Source organism: Nymphaea colorata, chromosome 9, assembly GCF_008831285.2.
Source record: "Nymphaea colorata isolate Beijing-Zhang1983 chromosome 9, ASM883128v2, whole genome shotgun sequence".
NCBI classification, from domain to species: Eukaryota; Viridiplantae; Streptophyta; class Magnoliopsida; order Nymphaeales; family Nymphaeaceae; genus Nymphaea; species Nymphaea colorata.
In genome coordinates this window covers 10,931,898-10,951,325 of record NC_045146.1, presented here as the reverse complement: position 1 = coordinate 10,951,325, position 19,428 = coordinate 10,931,898, and the positions used below count along the sequence as shown (strand labels likewise).

The following is a 19,428-nucleotide window of genomic DNA, read 5'->3' as shown; positions in this document are numbered from 1 at the left end:
ATTGCTCAATCCCTCTCTTTTCCTCCCTTTCCTTCCAACCAAACAGACCCTAAAGCAACATTCACTCCTACAAATACTAAAAGTGCCGTCAGTGTTTGCGTCCTATAAGGCATTGTCTCATCAAGTTCGAAATTTGGCTCTGTTTGTCACACAGAAAATCTGTGGCAAAATGCAGAAAATTAAATAGTCAGTAGACAAATGATGGGAATCATAAAGCAAAGTAGAAAAAAACAAGAATGTGAAATGAGCACACCCCAATGATTAATTTCCTCACTTGTCTTTTAAGTTTTAGGTCACTGCCCACAGCATATGGTTCAGGATTTACTTTTGGACCTAGTTAATATTCAAGGGTGCAAATTAGGGTGCACTAGATAATCTCGCTGCCTATCTATCAACAGCTACAGAAACATAGAATGGACAATGGGGAGGATTACAGAATAGAATAATTCACAATTTTTTAGCATCTCCCAAAGTGTAAATCTGATTAAATTTGCACGATGAAGCAGCATATAAAAATGAACCAAAACTGGACATCTGTTGAGAGTATCATATCCATTGAATAGTCAGCGATCTCCTTGGCCAGTGTCAGGCTCCCACTAAAAAAGCTCATGCTTGTATGGTAGTCTTGACAAATGAAGGAAACATCACACTTAAGTGGAGATCTAGGCTTTACTATCGCCATATCCACAAAGCGGGGGTGCCAAATAATCCGTAACAAGAAGCTCTAAATGTACATCCATTAATATTGTCAAAAGCATTGAGGCATAGCAAAGCACCACACCCAAATTTGAAGTGAGCATAAAAGCTTCAAACTGTAAGGTGTCAGTTACTTTGAAAAAACTATTAAACCAATATTTGGAAACATTAACCCGGGACTCGATGCGTCCATATGCAACTCGTCATTCCGTGCGTCAACTGGTGACTCGGCCGAGTTTTGCTGACAATTTTTTTAAGAAATATTAGCGACAATAAATCTTAAAAGGGATGTGTAGAAAGAAATCAGACGCTAGAAGAAGTGAGAGAGAGAGACAGAGAGAGCCACGGATGTGTGGGGAGCGAGAGAGTGGGGAAATATAGTCGGATAGTCAAAAGAAAAAAAGGGAGTCATAGTAAAATGGATAAAAGAAAGAAACAGAAACAAATACTACCTTATGCCTCCAGATTTCTTGTTGATCCCGGTGCCGCCATCGGAGTCATTGCAGCGATTGGAAACAGTCGAAGGATGAAGGAAGTTAACACTGACTTTTCCTTAAGGGCACCAGAACTCAATTTTACAACCTGAAGCATGACTGGCAACCTGTACTTAGCTACACTAACCTCACTAGTACACGCCTGCATCAAACTAATTTCAGTTGATACAAGATAATAAGAACCACTTACGCACGATTTCCCATTTCTCATCTCATGCCATTTTTGGCCAATTTCCTATGATGAAGTCAATACGTTCTCCCAAAGATTCATCACCGAAGTTTTTCCGACACATAAAATTTTGTCAGCAAAGAATAAATACGTCTATGTACCTTATTTCAGCTCAGTGAACAATTCCAATATCAACATGTCAACGGTATTGAACTCAGTCTGCAGACCTAGCTAAGAAAGGTGCCTAAGCTATTGCTCACCTGCTACAACATCACAGTTCCTACCCAATCTGCAGACATTGTGATTCTCCAGTCTGGATTGATGAATAATTTAGAACCAAAGAAGGAATTGCATCAAGGAAGCTGGGAAATTTGCAAATGGTAGTTATGTGAAAATGTGCTTCATATAGATGATGATTCATGGGTTTATCTAAAGCTGGTTTTCAATAACTAAAGCTGTTTAACCTAAACAACATCAAAATCATTTGGTGGAAGCAAATAAATGAAAGCAGCAAAAAAAGATTGATATGATCCCTTCAACCAGTGTCTGCGTTCTTTTCATTAGCAGGTTCCCATTCTTTACAGCGCGATTCCCTCTGTACACACAAGTAACAACAACATCAGTTCAAAAAACCTTTAGGAAACATTAGAGGAGCAGGACCAACTAAAAGGACCAAACGTAAGAACCTCATGCTCCAGTTCCACCACTGGTTTCCAAACTTGAAGCATAAGTAGAACCAGAGAGTGGAGGCTCACAACATGTAAATTTGCCAAATGTGCAAGTAGTAATTGCTAAATCCACAAGGAGAAAGATGTAACTTTTATAGTTTTATAAAAGTAAATAAATGTTTTAAATCTAACAACCTGTTTGCTAAGAGCGAAGTTCAGAACAGAAATGGAGCCAAAAACGAGTTCCAAAAGCTAGGCGCACAGAAAGAGTAACTCCTAAGCTCCAAAAATTGTCACACCAAAGGGTCACTAAAGCAGGCAACATTGAAACAACAGTAAATTAGAAGACTGAATCCTTTAAAGAAGTCTGTTCATTTATTACCAATTCAACAACTGTGTCAAGGTGGGGTTAATCCAACCTTAATGGAAGCTAGGCTCAGGCAGAGGTCCACCAAGTTATGCAAAAGATGCGACCTCAGTAGTGAATGCTAGGCCACCTCCAACTTGAAGGTCTTAAGCTGACCCTTCAGAAAGCAGTCAAATAATACAAACCACTTTAGAAAATAAATTAAAGAAAATTGAAAGGACCACAACACATTCAGATGATGATTGAGGCGAAAGGACAGCTTGGTCCTAGTGAATTCATCGTCTTATCATGGAAGAGAGCCTCTATTGGAGAAAAGAAAGTTATAAAAACAAGACTTTTTGGCAAAACACAAAGAGGAAAGGGCAAAACTTAGATCTTTAGTAATGTTAAATGGATGGGTATATGAGAAAGGAAGAGCCTTGAATCCTTGATCAATTTTTTGACAGACTGCCCTATTGGCATGACGTTTCTAGGTCAATCGATACATCCAGGCACGTCAAGGATGCAAATTTACTGTCACCTTTTGTACAAGGTTACTGATGAGGTTGCCAGAGAAAAAGATGTTGACAATAATCACAAACTATGCATCAAATTATGTCAAACTCATGTATTAGTAGAAGAAGGCTGCTTTTATACTGGACTCCACGTGCTGCAGTTTATATCGATTTGAATCTTAGAGAATATAGGAGAAATGTGTTCTTTAAAAGGTAGTTTTAGAAAGGCAAAAGAGTTAGTTGTTTTTAAATATTCTCATGGCCAATCATTATTTATGATGAGAAGAAGACGTACATAGGCTTGCATTTCCTCTCAGATTTTGACTCTCCAGAGTATTCATGAGTCAAATGAGTGAGTTACCACGCATGTTTGTAGAGATGGATGGAGCACATAGAAACCAGCATGCAATGCAGTTGCAAGCAAGTATGGAAAAACAATCATTTTTCATTAAATTATGAACAGGTGCCAAATATGCTCTAAAAATAGCATCCTTTAGTTGAAGCATGATGATCGGTTGATAGCTATTAACTGGCTTTGGAATATATATATGGATTTTCAGGGAGCAAATCAAGTAATGTCTATAGATTTTTAGGTTCACAGTATAAAAAACCATTTTTGTAAAAATAATCTCCCTTTTGGCATCTAAAATAATAGGTGGATGCCAACCATGTAGAAGCACATTATTCTTATATACATAAAGCCATTGATAAACAGTGAAATACATAAAGACATTGGCCAATGCAAGCAGCTGGGTTATACATAAACCCCACACTGTATTATGATTATACAGATATTAACAACAATACAGAAATCAAGTGTGGGTAGCATGAATGGATTACGTGACTTATGCTAGACATGGCAACTAGAAGTCCCATGTTTGACCAGCTGGCAATTTATAGGGAAGCAAATGGTCCTTTTGGTATGGATATGGCCATTGCACGGAGAAGACATTATGCCAAGTACATATGAATTTTCATAATTTTTTTAGGAACTAAAATTATTTGTTTTATTGCATTGTTTATTTTACAATGTTGTTTTCCAATCACACAGCAGGATGTGGATTTCTTTCGGCATGGGTTGCCGAGAATTACCAAAAGTTGCAATTTGAATTGTTGGTCTCACCTGTGAACCATCTTATACATCATGTTATTCATTGAAGTAATTGAATACAAACACATGTTTTAGTGCCATATAGAAAAATCAATTTATTCTTCAGAATATGCTAATATTTAAATTTAGTGGTCCACCACATGCATTAAGGAAACCTACTGAATGAACTGTTCATGCCAGACCCAATGTAAAAGATGCATGAGCTACAAGATCTTTCACATACGTGCTAACTATTTAGTCTTGAAGCCTACATTTTAATGCAGTTTTGTACGTATCGTATGATATGGGGCTGTATCTTATGTTACATACTGTCACTTTTTAAAATAACAATACGATACACCACCTGTATTGTAAACAGGTGATGCATCGTATGTGTATCGCATGTACCGTGCGATCACAGCTTGTATCGTACGATACAGGGCAATACACCCCGTATCGCACAATACATGTCTATTTTGAAAAATAAGGGGCTAAAAACACACTTTTTCAAACTAATTTTTACCATGAAATTGTCAATTTGAGAGCAGATTTATGCATGGATGATTGATTCTTGTTTAGATAAAGAGGGTTTATATCTTCTAGGAAAGATGAAAATGAGAATGAGATGATAAAGATTATTAATGAAGCTATTTTCATTTGTTATTTGCATTAACATTGAACAATTTTGTCTTGTGATGTGATGTATAGTGTACACAAAACTTGGTTTTTGATGTGTCATGGATCTTATGACTTGCTTATGAGTTATTATGTAGATCATCTTATAAATTATGTTTCTTGATGTCTTAGATCATGTTCTGTTACTATATGATATTATAACCACTTATTAATGTTTGTGAAGTAACTTCATACCTATAATATGCCTGTCATTATGTATAACATGTTTTTTCATTAAAAAAACATAATTTTTATTTTTCTTGATTTATCTGATTTTTCTCTATTTTTTTAATTTTTCTTTCTTTTGAATTAAAAAATAAATTTACGATACGTTACGATACTTTACGATACAATATATCTATTGGCCGGACTGACATGGCTTACGATACGCTTTTTACAACATTGTTTTAATGCCTCGAAGCCTAGATTTTCCTTGATGAGTGCCCTGATACCTTGCCTCACCTCACTGCTTCTTAAGAACAATGCACATTAGTATTGTGACAATCTTTAGCAAAGTGTAGCTGTAAGCTGTAGCAGTGCACATTAGTAATGGTAAAACAAAAGCTTGTGATATTTTTTCAAGAATCTCATCACCCAACAATGCCTGCAAGTCTGCGACCCACACTTGAATCAACAAGAGTGGTCTGTCCTATATCTGCATCCATCCATGTGACCTACGCACACCATGGATCTACAAAATCAGCAACATGCAGTTTGAAACAATGTCACAAATATCCCGTCTTAATCGAAAAAGACACATTAAATACACGAAAAATAAGTCAGCTGTATAAAACGACAATAAGATGATTTTTTTAAAAAAGATAATTCTAAAATATAAAAAAATTTCGTATTCTTATTAATTTATGATTTATTTTATTTTTTTATATTTTATAATTTTCAGGATTTTTTTAATTTTTTAAAAATTTGCCGAGATTTTCTCAAGATATTCCTGAGATATACAATTTTGCTATATTATACCCGAGAAATTCCTTGCCGTATAATAGCCGTACAGGATATATGTGACAATGGTTTGAAATAGACATGTTATGCCTTTGTTTTGGACCAGTTAATGAATCATCATTGGATTCCACTTCAATGCTTGCCTTCAAGCAAAGAGCACAACTTCCAGTACATTCAAGAAGCCTCTACTTGAGTTATTCAAACTTAGCCTTGCACTCAGTATCAAACAGAAAAATATATGAAAGACTAGTCTCTGTGAAGTTTTCTCACTGTAATAACTAAAAAAAGGAAAAAACAGCACAGTGGATGTGGGCAATATGGCAAACCTGCCACCTACATTGAGCACTTCAAATTGGAAGAATTAGTACTTTTCCTAGGTTGCCCAATCTCCCAGAAAGAGAAAAGACCCAGCCATATTCCCCTACATGAGCATTTCAAAGTGGAACAGGTAGTATTTTTCCCATAGCCTAGGCAGTTTTTCTGGTAAGCATAACCACCAAGCAGGAGAGCTGTACACAGCAACAGCTAGATTACACGTTCATTCCTGTATCTAAGCATAATGCATTGTAAGTCACATGGATTCTTCAGAATAGTCGTTGCACTCGAATCGTCTTTGTAGTCACATGGATTCTTCAGAATAGTCGCTGCACTCCAATCGATATGACTCGGGTGCGGGTATGGCAACCAACAATTTGCTTTCTTTTTATTGAATCACTGATAAAATCATAACTTGTTAATTATTAATCATTAATTTGTTTTGTGTACATATATCAGACACACAAAAAAAACACACACACACACACGTGCCGGCACTCATGATTTGGAGGTATGTCACATGACTCACATCCCATCTGTGTGACATATGACATAGACTAAATGCATTTTGGTCTTAAAACTGATTGTAACATACAGTAAGGACAATAAGAATATGCAAATCGAGGAGAAATGAATGGCTTATGTGGAACGAAAAGACAGGAAAGAAAAAGGAAAAAAATAATTGATTCAAGCAACTAAGAGGAACATGGAGTGTTAAAAGTTGAGACTTGAATGATACCCGTCTCTCCCAATAAGGATGGAAGCAAACAAAGTCATAGACAGGAGTAATTGTAGACACTAAAGCAACATTCACTCCTAAAAACACTAAAAGCGCCGTCAGTGGTCGCGTCCTATGAGGCATTGTCTCATCAAGTTCGAAATTTGGCTCTGGTTGTCACATAGAAAATCTGCGGCAAAATGCAGAAAACTAAATAGTCAGTAGACAGATGATGGGAATCATAAAGCAAAGTAGAAAAAAACAGGATGCAACATGTGAATGAGCACACCCCAACTATTTAATTTCCTCACTTGTCTTAAAGTTTTAGGTCACTGCCCACAGCATATAGTTCAGGATTTAGTTTTGGACCTAGTTAATATTCAAGGGTGCAAATTAGGGTGCACTAGATAATCTTGCAGCCTATCTATCAACAGCTACAGAAACATAGAATTATGGACAATGGGGAGAATTACAGAATAGAAGAATTCACAATTTTTTTAGCATCTCCCACCAGTAAAAGTGTAAATCTGATTAAATTTGCACGATGAAGCAGCATATAAAAATGAACCAAAACTGGACATCTGTCGAGAGTATCATATCCATTGAATGGTCAGCGATCTCCATGGCCAGTGTCAGGCTCCCACTAAAAAGGCTCATGCTTGGCTTAAATTTTACATTATGGTAGTCTTGACAAATGAAAGAAACATCACATTTAAGTGGAGATCTAGGCTTTACTATCGCCATATCCACAAAGCGGGAGTGCCAAATCCGTAACAAGAAGCCCTACATGTACATCCATTAATATTGTCAAAAGCATTGAGGCATAGCAAAGCACCACACCCAAATTTGAATTGAGCGTAAAAGCTTCAAACTGTAAGGTGTCAGTTATTTTGAAAAAACAATTAAACCAATATTTGGAAACATTGACTCGGGACTCGATGCGTCCATATGCAACTCATCATTCCGCGCGTCAACTCGGTGACTTGGCCGAGTTTTGCTGACAATTTTCTTAAGAAATATTAGCGACAATAAATCTAAAAAGGGATGTGTAGAAAGAAAACAGACGCTAGAAGAAGTGCGAGCGAGAGAGAGAGAGAGAGAGAGAGAGAGAGCCAGGAATGTGTGGGGAGCGAGAAAGTGGAGAAATATAGTCGGATAGTCAATAGAAAAAAAAAGGGGTAATGGTAAAATGGATAAAAAAAACAGAAACAGAAACCGAAACAGAAACAAATACTACCTTATGCCACCAGATTTCTTGTTGATCCTGGTGCCGTCATCGGAGTCATTGCAGCGATTGGAATCGGTCGAAGGATGAAAGAAGTTGACACTGAATTTTGCTTGAAGGCGGAGAAAAAGAAGGTTAATCCTTCAACCCTCACAGCAGAGAACTAAATGGAGGGTTTCTCCTTCAACTCCCACGGCGGAAAAGAGAGGAAAAAACCTTATTGGGTTTCTTTTATTTTTAGTATAAGACTCATATATAGCCTTGGTATAAGCTTTTCTAGCCTTGCCATTAATGACTTGTTCATTTTGAAATCGCCCGAGTCATTATGAGACAGGAGAGTCGCACGTGGAACTCGCCCGAGTCATGGCCGAATCGAACGTTTTTTGGCTGAATGAGGCCGACTTTTACAATTGGACGAGTCTGCCTATGGGGTTGATTCGGTAAAAGAACCACTCGATCCGAGTCAACAGGTCGACTCGGCGAGTTTTTAAACATTGAGATAAAGAAGTGCATAAGCTCTTGAGGAGAACAAATAATAGCACAAAAGGGCTAAGGCTATTTAAATATAAGTATTAGTTACGATGTGGCTAGCCGGCTAGGCTAAGGTGCGTGACATGGACGCGATCATTTGGCTGCCACAACTGCATCGATGTGACTCAGGTGTGGCTACAAGTGGGGGTAGGAGGAGGAGGAGGCAGAAGAAGAAGTAGAAGGAGAAGGGGCGGAGGAGAAGAAGAAGGTGGAGGAAGAGGAAAATATACCTGGGAGCGGTTGAGGGGAGGGCTTGCAAATAGGCGTAAATTGGGAATTTACATATGTTATACATATGCCTAATGCACTACAAGAACTGGTTGAGAGAAATTGAACTTTAGAATAGGAAATAGTTAGGAAGTGAAATTACATACATATGTATATGTAAAGAACAGGTGCATTATTAGAAATTGAAACAAAAGGATAGGCTGAAATTGGGGAATTAGCTACAGGGGTGATTTTATGTATTTAGAAAATTATTGGAAGATGAATACATAATTGATATAGGGATATGTGAGAGATATGTGTGTGTGTGAGTTATATATATATATATATATATATATATATATATATATATATATATATATAGAGAGAGAGAGAGAGAGAGAGAACCCCCACATTTTCTTGGGCATGAGGGGGAGGGAATCGCTGTTTTCTGCAGGCTACAGGACTTCAATAAGTGCTTCCCTATACCAATAGGGAGAGGAGGAAAAGTATCAACCTTTATGACATCACCACCGAAAGTATGGATATGCACTGTACAATGTATTAAAATTCATCAAAATGGAGGTAAGGATCTCTACGTGAGCATACAATACATATTACCAATTCATTATAATGGGGAAAACGAGCTTTGTTTCTCAGGCCGTAAAAACAAAGGTTAACATCCACATAAAGCTCCTACATTAGGTATGCATTTGGCACAAAATACTCACCAGGAGAAAAATTGGGCTGGTCACCCATATTCTCTGGTTTGGGAAGGCTTCTAAAAAGAGATTTTAGGTTGTAGAGACTATCAATGAGATCTGGATGACATGAAACCCAAATTGATGAGAAATAAGATAGTTTGGCAAACTAGTTACATGATGACTCCTTGAGGCCATATATGGGTTTGTTTAGTCGACATACGAGATTCCCCCTCTGTCGACTGAACCCAAGTAAAGACTACACGTATACTTCTTCTTGGAGATCCTCATGTAAAAAAGTATTGTTGACATCTCCCTAGCAGAGATGCCAATTAAGGATGGTGGCAAGAGAAAGGATGCATCTGGTGGTGATGACCCGAGCAACTCGAGCAAACGTTTCATTGTAATCAATCCCCTTTGCTTGAGTATAGTCCTTTGTAACAAGTCTGACTTATATCTTTCAACAAACTATTTGCTTCCAATTGGAGCTTTGCCCATGAGAAACTTGAGGGTCCCAGTGTCAATTTCTTCCAATGCACGTGTCTAGACCTATGTGGCTGCCTGCCATCTAACTTTTTGCATGGGCTCACTGGAAAGAATTAGGCTCGACATATTTGGTAAGGTTGGTCACGAAGCAACAATGTTTTGGGGAGTACCTGTAATAATCTAAATGCGAAGTTGGTGGATAATAAGTTCGTTCCTCTTGCTTGTGACCCCACTTTGACAACCACGATTGGGTCCAGGCAAATTGATGATGCAGTGACAATCCTTGAGATGGGCCAGTGGATTATGAGTTCTTGTTGATTGACGAAGGAGATCATTGGAATAATGTGATTCTTGTGCCATCTTTTTTTTTTTTTTTTGGTGGGGGGGTGGGGGGGTACTATATTTTCGTCGTCCCATATAAATGCTGAAGGAAAATCCATGCTCTCGAGGGCGAGAGCATGACCCTTTGTCCGTGATTTTCTGTCGGACCTCAACAGGTCCAATAGTGTTCCACAGACAAAAATTATGTGTTAAGTCACTTTTTTTTTTTTGTCCATGGAGAAGGTTCACACTCAATTTCATCTTGAAGTAGCTCTCCCCGTAAGATCATTCTCACAGCACACCTCAGCAGTAGCTCCTCTTCCACATCTTTGTCGAGGTAAGGTGTAGGCTGCCTCCCTCTATCGCTCTTCATGTCTAGAAATGCCTCTCTAGTTAGGGATTTTGACTCTTCAAATTCTACAGGTTTGTGAAACTATAGCACGATCTTGGCAAACCTGAAACTGCTATCTTTAACCAAAATTGGGAAATTCCCAAAAAATTACAAGGATTTAAGTGTTTTTCGCAGGTACATATGTTCATTTCTAAAAGTAGGGCTCTTAGTGTCCTGGTGGCCAAGACAATAAAATCTGCATACAGAGTTAGGCCTAGCTCTGAAACTTCTGAATCTCCCCAAATCAGTAGAAAGACATGTAAAAAATACAAAAAACACTGACATCAAGTTCAATCTTTAGAATTGGGTTGATAAATTTTGAAGTGGTGTGGATAATAAGGTTTTCTCCTGTGTGAAAAAGGGAAATGCAACTACTGAATGATCAATTGGTTTGTTAATTTGAATATGTGCCTGAAGTTTCTTTACTTTTTATTTTTATAGACTTGCACCTTCAATCAGTTGCATTACAAGCGTCACACTACCAAATTCTGGTTATCTGATTTTTGTTATCTTGCTGAAAGTTATGTTGGCCCAACTATTAGCTTCTATGTGCGCAATTTTGGTGAAGCCTTGCTATGTAACACAAATAAATTAGCGGAGAAGGTTATAATTCGTATAAACTTCTACAAGCTCTAGAGCTAATTCTCATTTCCAGCAAAAAGCATATTGAGGGTGGTCAGTGAATGAGGTGCTTGGACTACATCAGTCTCATCCTTAGTTGGATTTTTCTCTGCCAATTTCAAAAGGCCAAACTAAGTTAAAAAGTTTTGCTAGTTACAAATCAGTGTTTGGTGTTTGGGAGACAACTGCTCTTTCAGCTGTCTCAAAAGATTGCCAAGCAGTTTATATGGAATGGCAACGGCCAAATTTTTTGTCCCTACATTTTTCTATTCATGTTATATCAAACAGGATGAGACATTACCACAGATAGATATCCATGCAGACTACACACTGATGAGATTTTATTGTCCATGGATCTTTGTCTGTGCAATTCAAACACCCCCTAGGTTTGGCAATTCAGCTGAAGGTTCTTGAATTAGGTTCTTTGGTTGGATCATGACTATTATCACTAGGGAAGCTGAAATCTGAAGGAATGAAATCATCAAAGGGCATGATAAGCAGTGTTTTACTTGTATTTTTTTCAGGTGCTCATTATGTTTAAGATAGAGAAACTCATTTTCATACAATCGAATGTCCCCACTAGTAAAAACCATATGGTTTTCCAAATCATATAATTTGTAAGCGCCTTGACCAAAAGGATATCCTATAAAGATGCATCGTTTTGCTCCACTATCAAATTTATGTCCCTTAGAATGTAATAAATATAACATAGACATTTAAATATGAAGATTTTCAAATTTAGGTGGACGATTATGCAACATCTCGTATATGATTTTGTTAGATATGATGCTGGTAGGCAAACAATTCAAAAGATAAGCTGCAGTTAAAATACTTTGTCCCCAAAACTTTGTGGGAAGTCCACTTTGGAAGAAGGGCACGAGCAATGTTTAATAAATCACAATGCTTATTTTCTACGACTTAATTTTGTTAGGGTGTGGTTGCACAATTATGCTGGCATTCAATCCCCATTTCATTTAAATAAGAATTCATGTCACCTAAAAAATGTTAGTTCCATTGTCACTTCATATTTTTTCGATTTTGATGTCAAACTGGTTTTCAACAAGTTGAACAAAGCTTCTCATAATAGAGAAAGTTTCATCTTTATATTTCAATAAATAAATCCAAACAACTCAAGAAAAGTTATCTATTATAGTTAGGAAATAATGAGCACAAGTAAGAGATGGAGGTTTAAACAGTCCCCATATTTACTGAAAGTGGGAAATGTCATCAGTATTAGTTTGTTACTGACGTTTCAATTGGCTTGTCAGTGTATATTTAATTCACTGACATGGAAAGCTCACGTTAGTAATGTAGGTCATTCCCTTCGGTAGCATAAGATATAGTTTTGCTAATGTATTTTGAGTACATTAGCAAAGGTTTGCCCTTCATTGATGGCTTGGGACAGTCATCAACATTTATTCGATTATTACTAACATTGTGTCTTACCTATTAGTGTATGTTTTAATTCATTGAAGTAAGTTCTCCATGTTAGTAATGTTAGTCCTTTGTATAAGGCAGAATTTACTGATAGGGTTTGCATGCACATTAATATAGCTGCTATACGGATGATATGCCATGATGTTGGTAATGATACAATTTTAATGACAGTGTTTGTGATAATGTCAATAAATGCTACCCCTATTTTGTGCCCCTGATCCCCTTTCTCATTTTCCTTTTTTCCTTTCTTGTTCGCTCTCTGCCACTGCCCCAAATATCCATCAAACAAACCACCGGCGATGAGCACACTTGTTGTCGACTATGCTTGGACAGACCATCGGCAATGAGTGCACCCACTTATTGATGAATCTCCACCAGCCACCACTGACCAGTGCAAACCACCACTAACTTGCGCACCCACCGGTGATCTCCATTGGATGGACCACCAGAGTTGAGTGTACCCATAGACACAGCTCCAACATCTTAGCCACCAGCCACTAGAGGTCATATCAATCTCTCTCCTGCCAACACTTGTCATGAAAAAATTACAAAAAAATCCTATTTACTATGAGAAGTTCTTTACTAAAATTGCTTGTGTGGCTTCCCCTTTTACGCCTATTGAGTACGGGTCCTCCCCATATAATCTTGTATCCCAATTCAAGTTTAATTTGTTGTGAAAATGTTCCACTCAAACATTGACCTTTCGATAGTTAGGGATGCATAAAAAACTTGAAGTTTATCCACATGTTGACTTAGATCACATGAACTTGATTTCTTGTGATGTTAAACGCTTCATATTTGCTAGTGAGTTGGCTGCAGTAGTCACTTAGAAAGGGAGATAAGAAGAAGCATGAGCAACAACATGCCCTCTTCCGCTTGCAGAAGAAAGGCATCTTATTCTCCTTTGCTTCTTTTAGTCTATACTCTTTCTCATTCTCTTTACGTTCAAATGTCTTTATATTATTTCTATTTTGTTTCATTCTTCCCTTGGTTTCTCTTGTCTGTGCATTTCATGTCATCCATTGATTCTCAATGTCCTTGTATACTTCAATATTGTCTTTGATATCTAAGTTATGTATTTTGCTCATCGTGAGATTACCTCATGCGTTCACTTATTTGGTGGCTTGTGCATGCAATGAATCATATCTTTACTTAATTCTATGTTTATTACAAGCCTTATGTTGATGTCACAACCAATGCTTTTTAGTTTTTTTATTTTTCTTACTATATTTACTCGAAAGGCCCAAACATGGTGATTAGCCTTTCCTATTTCATAGAAAGGGTCCTTCATGCAATTGGCTTAAACAGTTGACATTAGTGCTCCCTAATCGTAATCAATTTTCATATTTTATAAATGATGCCTATTTTTCCTATGAATTTGGTGTTCCAAACCAAATCTCAATCAAAGTCATTTCAAAGTTAGACTAGTTTTTGTAATATGAACCTCTGCAAAAACAGTCGTGAATTTTGAGTAATTTAAAAATTCTTAGCTTTCCCCTCTAATATTAGTTTTCTATTTGTAATAGCTCGTTGGAAAGGTCTAACAATCTTCTCTACATGCCCAAATTTTCATCAAAGTCTGATTTCTCTAATATCTTTTTTATTTTTTATTGTAATTACTTGCACCTAACAGCATTTTTGAATCTTCTACGTGCTTGCAAGTGTGTATGCAATTTCAAAGACTAGAAAGGTTTTTGCCTTGTCACATGGCAGGAGCAGGTGGGGGGGGGGGGGGGGGCGCTCAACTTTATTTATCTTTCTTCAATGTAATCAAGAATAAGATATATTTTTCTTGTTTGAATTATGTTTTTCTTGTTAAGTAACCTCGAAGATTGTCACAAATATCGTTTATGTGTTTTAAATGGTTAGATTTTTCTTAGGTTAATAGAAGGAAGTTGAAAATCTCGAGTTTTTCAAAAAGATGGGATTTTTTAAGGTGACACATATTTTTGACATATAAAATACATTTTTTCTCGAAAAAGACAATGTTTTTGTGACAATGCTCCAAGGCCAGTACAAGTCATGAGTTCCAGCCGAATTGTGGCACCTCATCAATAGAGTGACCACCATGCTTATTTAGGCAAAAAATCTAAATCTTGGAGCTAACATGATTTTCACTCATAATTTGATTGGACACTTTTAAAGATGATCATGAAGACCATCGGTTAAACCAGTGCAGGTCTTCCATGGAAAGAGAGAATTCACCATACTTGAAAAGAAAAAAAGAATACTCATATCCACTATTGCACATCATGTATTATTATTAACAGCAATTTTTAACATGTAGTTGTATATTAGTTAACTTCTTCTATATTTGTGTTTGATTATTTAGATCAAAGTTCTAATAATATGGAAGATTGAAGTTGGATCATGAAGAGAAGAGATAGTGTCAAATATTTGAACAATGTGAACAATTTCTTTGAATTTTGCAAGTACTAATAATGTCATAGTCAATAGAAGAGTGAGATGTCCATGCATAAAATGAAACAATTTTTGGTCTCAGAAGGTACTTGATGCATTCAATCATATTACTTGTCATGGATTCATTCAATCATATGTATGATGGCAATCATAGGAATTAGTTATGCTATCCACGATGGAGGTTAACTGACTATCTAATGTGCATTTTGAAAACATTCACGAAATGCTAGATGATATTTTTGACATGCATGAAGATGCACCAACTTCAACTATGGCTATCAACCATGGTATTTAAGAAAGAGAAGACAATGAAATGCATGAAATATTGAATAAAGATGCAGAAGAGGAACTTTATCTAGGCTGTAGTAGACATACAAAAATTGAGTTTTTTAGTCCACTTATTTCATATCAAGATTCTATGTGGGTGAAACAACAAGAGCTTCAATATGTTACTTCATTTATTACATAAATCTTTTTGTATTGGAATGCAATTACCAAAGACCTTGTACGATACTAAAAAGATTATCACAAAATTGATGATTCATAGTGAAAGGATAAATGCGTTTGAATAATTGCATGTCATATAGGAACAAACAAAAGAAGCATGCAACAAATGTGTTATGACATGAAACCGAAAATTAGTCTACCATGAATGCATTTACAAATAAAAAATGACACCTATTAAGACCATGCGATATATCCTAATTGCACCATAGTTGAAGAGAATGTTCATAATGTTAAATGTTATATGATAGATAACATGACATTTGAAACCCATGTTAAAGATGGAGTGCTGAAACACCTAGCAGATAGATTGACATAGAAGAGTTTTAATGAAATGAAACTCAAACTTTGCAAGAGATGCTCTTAGTGTAATTTGGTTTAGCAAGAGATGATTTTAATCAATTTATAACTATGACCTCAATTTATAGTATTTAGTTTGTTTTGTTAGTCATTTACAATCTTCCACCTTGGATGTGTATAACTTATATCATAACATGAATGTTTGTTTGCAACTGCTTGTAGATGAATAATGAACACCATGAAATGATGAGATAGACACATTTGATATTTAAAAATAAATATTTTCACCTGCGTGTTTCTTTGATGTGGATTATGCATGACTTTCTAGAATATTCTCATATATCAGAGTGAAGCAGTAAAGGCAAGCTAGTGTGTTCATATGATATGTAGATATTGTTAGTTGTAGATTAAAGCATAGCAAAAAAAATTTGTTGCATAGTACATCAATGTTAGTTGCCTATGAGTCATAGATATATAAAAAATCATCATTTATTTGATGATATTGTGGAAATGAGACTTGCTCCAATTCTCTTGTCTGGGAATAAATTATTGCAATAAAAGATATTGACAAACGATGTAATAGGAGATATTTAGAGTCTAGACCCAAGGTTTATATACAAGTAGAAGAAAATGAGTATCTTCTTCACATTACCATATTGAAAATATAATATGTTACATCACAAGCTAAATGTCATGCACAATGAAAAAACGTATGTGAAAACATCATTGACATGTTGTTGAAATAAACAAGAAATCCAAAGATCATTTGAATGCTCGATTAAACTTGAAGTAAATGAACATAAGATTTGTTTTGTGAGGTATTAAAGAAATTGTTTTGTAATATGAGCAAGATAGAAAAAGAATTGTTTTGTAAGATATTAAAGAAATTGGAAGTTCTAGATGGCCATTCAACAAATATCACATAGAAGACACAACTAAAAGAGCACAAAAATATCAAACCTCAAGAATAATGATTGCCATGTACTACTCCAACAATTTATTCAGTTGGTCATACATAGATCATTACAAAAAAAAAAGACAGTCTTGTATTAAATAAATTATGCGAGTTTTTTAGAAAGTTGTGTTTGAAGGCCATAACAAAAATTTTTTTTGCTACAAATGAACACCCAAATTACACTCACACTATGTGAAGTGGAGATGATATTCTCACCATTATTTTTTGATATCATGATATATTTAATAATCTATTTAGCTCATGAGATTCATTTGGGTAGGCCTATGCAATATCATTGGATGTATCTTATTGAGAGATGTCATTCTATTATCTCACACTCATTAGTTATGCTTGTATATTCATGTTCATGTACTTGTATTCTATAATATAGGTACTTATTAAAACTTAAGAGTTATTACGTAATAAAAGTCAACTAGAAGATTCCATTGTAGAGGGATATTTAATAGGTGTGTGTATGACATTTTGTTCAACTTATTTTTGTGGTATTAAGACAAGATTCAACAGGCACGGAAGGAACAACACAATTATTATTGTGAATTCAAAAGATGAATCCAGTGTGACTTGAGCAGGTTGTCCATTAAGTTTGTCAAAGGTGATAACTTTGCACACCTTAACTCCTCAACAAGTGTATATGTATATATTATTCAATTATAAGGCAGTAAAATGATATCTTGCATAACTATTTTTGTAGGCACTAGATATGATAATTAATTTATTATATATGTGATTCATATTCTCTTTTAACTTATATGCATTTCTATAGGCATCACCTAAGATTGGCTAGACATCAATGCTTTAAAAGGTCCCACGATATTGAACGTGTTCATAAAGCAATATTTCCTGATTGGTTTCAAAATTATGTGTGTTCGTACTATAGAAGTCTACTAACTTGTTTTACAAAAAATCAGTTTGTTACATCTAATATTCATATATTCTATGTAATAGATTAATCGACAATGTGACCATCAGTCAATAGATACCTAAAGATATTGTATGGTTGTCTCAATTTCCTAAAAGAATTGTATTGCAATACAAGAGCTTCATCTCTAATGGAAATAGATTCTATACATGGGACAATGATATAAATTTAAAATACCAAAAACAATGGTGTAGTTGTTAATGCACAAACCTACAATTTCTCTAGTTCAAGAAATAAGAATCCTAAGATTGGTTATGACAAGGACTCTAAAGTTTGTTTGATTCAAATTTGAGTGGTACGATGTACATAGTTCACATGGTTATAGCATTAAACAAGACAAATTTAGATTCACACATCAACATCAACTTCAGATGTATGAAAGATGAACATTTCATCTTAGCATCACAAGCACAATATGTTCTTTATGTAAAAGACCTGATAGAAAGTGATTGACACGTTATTAAAACAAGACCTAGAGATATGTATGACATTTTAGAAAGGGAATTGGTTGACAGTAATAATGATTGTAATATAGATTTAGACCTGCATAATATGCAAGATGATGATGCTAATGCTGATGATATCAATGATAATGTGACTTGGGTTAGGAAGAATGTAAAAAAATTTGTTGCCAATCATTCTCTTAGAGATAGTTGATACAAATTATGCATATACTATTATTTATATAGTTAATTCATCATAGTAGTTATGTATTTCTCCATGGATTGACGTGACAACTTTTTTATGCCATTTTGCATTGATAAATGATGCATTTGTTTTGCATTGTAAATGATGTAACTATTGTCCGACACTTGTTTAAACATATAGTCATTTATTATGTGACAATATGTTCTTTTGTTGGATGACTTCTCAACAAAATATATACCATCGATGTATGAGAGCATAGTAGATAGACGTGAGATGAATCTTTTCAGGTAACATTGATATTTAATTATTATATTTTCAATCACTAAGGTTAATTATGTTTTAATTCACTTGTTTATAGTACCCTCTCCAAGAAACATGTGGGATTGATTCAAGCTCTCTACAAATTTGAGACATAACCACAAACATAAACTATGTGACATCCTTGGACAGCCAAATCGATAGCGAAGGACAATATTTGACAACATATTATTGTCTAACTTGGAATGCAAACCAATGATTCTTTAGTGATTAGAATGATTGTCCAACTCATTTGAAGTAGTTTTTTAGAAACACCTGCATGTTATTATTGTCTTCTACTTAAAATTTAACGATTGAATATTACATACCATTTATTCACACTTATACTTTGTTATGTGTTTTAAAAAAGAAAATTTTGACATTCATATCGGCCAACTTTATGAACATAAGTTGGCCATATGCAAGTGGCATTACAAGAGTACACACGCCTCTTCAGATCATTGAGATATCAATTGAGGAAAGTACACAAATGTTTTCAAACTTTTGAAGCTCGTAAAACCCAACTTGCTAAGTACAAGATTCCAAATGATTAGTTGGAATATATGATGAAGCATTTTGATGTATAAGGGTAAAATGTATGCAATGTATAAATTCAGTGAAAACTAATTTGAGCTATAAATCTTAGTATAAGTCGTATCATATATGATGTAACAATTTATAGGAAGTTAGTGAAAAAAAATACTCAAAAAGTGTACACAACTGAATCACCAATACACCACAAGTACACATAACTTCACACTATTTAAAGTAAAGAAGATAAATGATAATTTGACATTATT

The 19,428-nt window shown here is 35.3% G+C and overlaps 1 protein-coding gene across 2 annotated transcripts; it reads right to left on the bottom strand.

The window, feature by feature from the left end:
- Positions 1–1,743: 1,743 nt before the first annotated feature.
- LOC116261225 (uncharacterized) lies at positions 1,744–8,095 on the bottom strand. Of its 2 annotated transcripts, XR_004174253.2 has the most exons (4): positions 7,884–8,095; positions 6,668–6,836; positions 2,447–2,551; positions 1,744–1,954 (listed from the first exon to the last, which is right to left on the bottom strand). XR_004174253.2 is itself a non-coding variant. In XM_031639881.2 (3 exons), the coding sequence occupies exons 2-3, from the start codon at positions 6,788–6,790 to the stop codon at positions 1,895–1,897; spliced, it is 183 nt and encodes a 60-aa protein (XP_031495741.1). In that variant the 5' UTR covers positions 6,791–6,836; positions 7,884–8,095; the 3' UTR covers positions 1,744–1,894. The 2 variants fall into 2 exon arrangements, 1 of the variants encoding a protein (XP_031495741.1); XM_031639881.2 differs by lacking the exon at positions 2,447–2,551.
- Positions 8,096–19,428: the final 11,333 nt, after the last annotated feature.

Bases quoted from the DNA above. Each gene is read 5' to 3' on its own strand.
- LOC116261225 (XM_031639881.2), bottom strand. From the start codon at position 6,790: ATGCCTCATAGGACGCGACCACTGACGGCGCTTTTAGTGTTTTTAGGA. The intron at 1,955-6,667 runs GTATCATTCAAG...TTGTGTGTACAG, and splicing joins ATCCTTATTGGGAGAGACGG to AGGGAATCGCGCTGTAAAGA.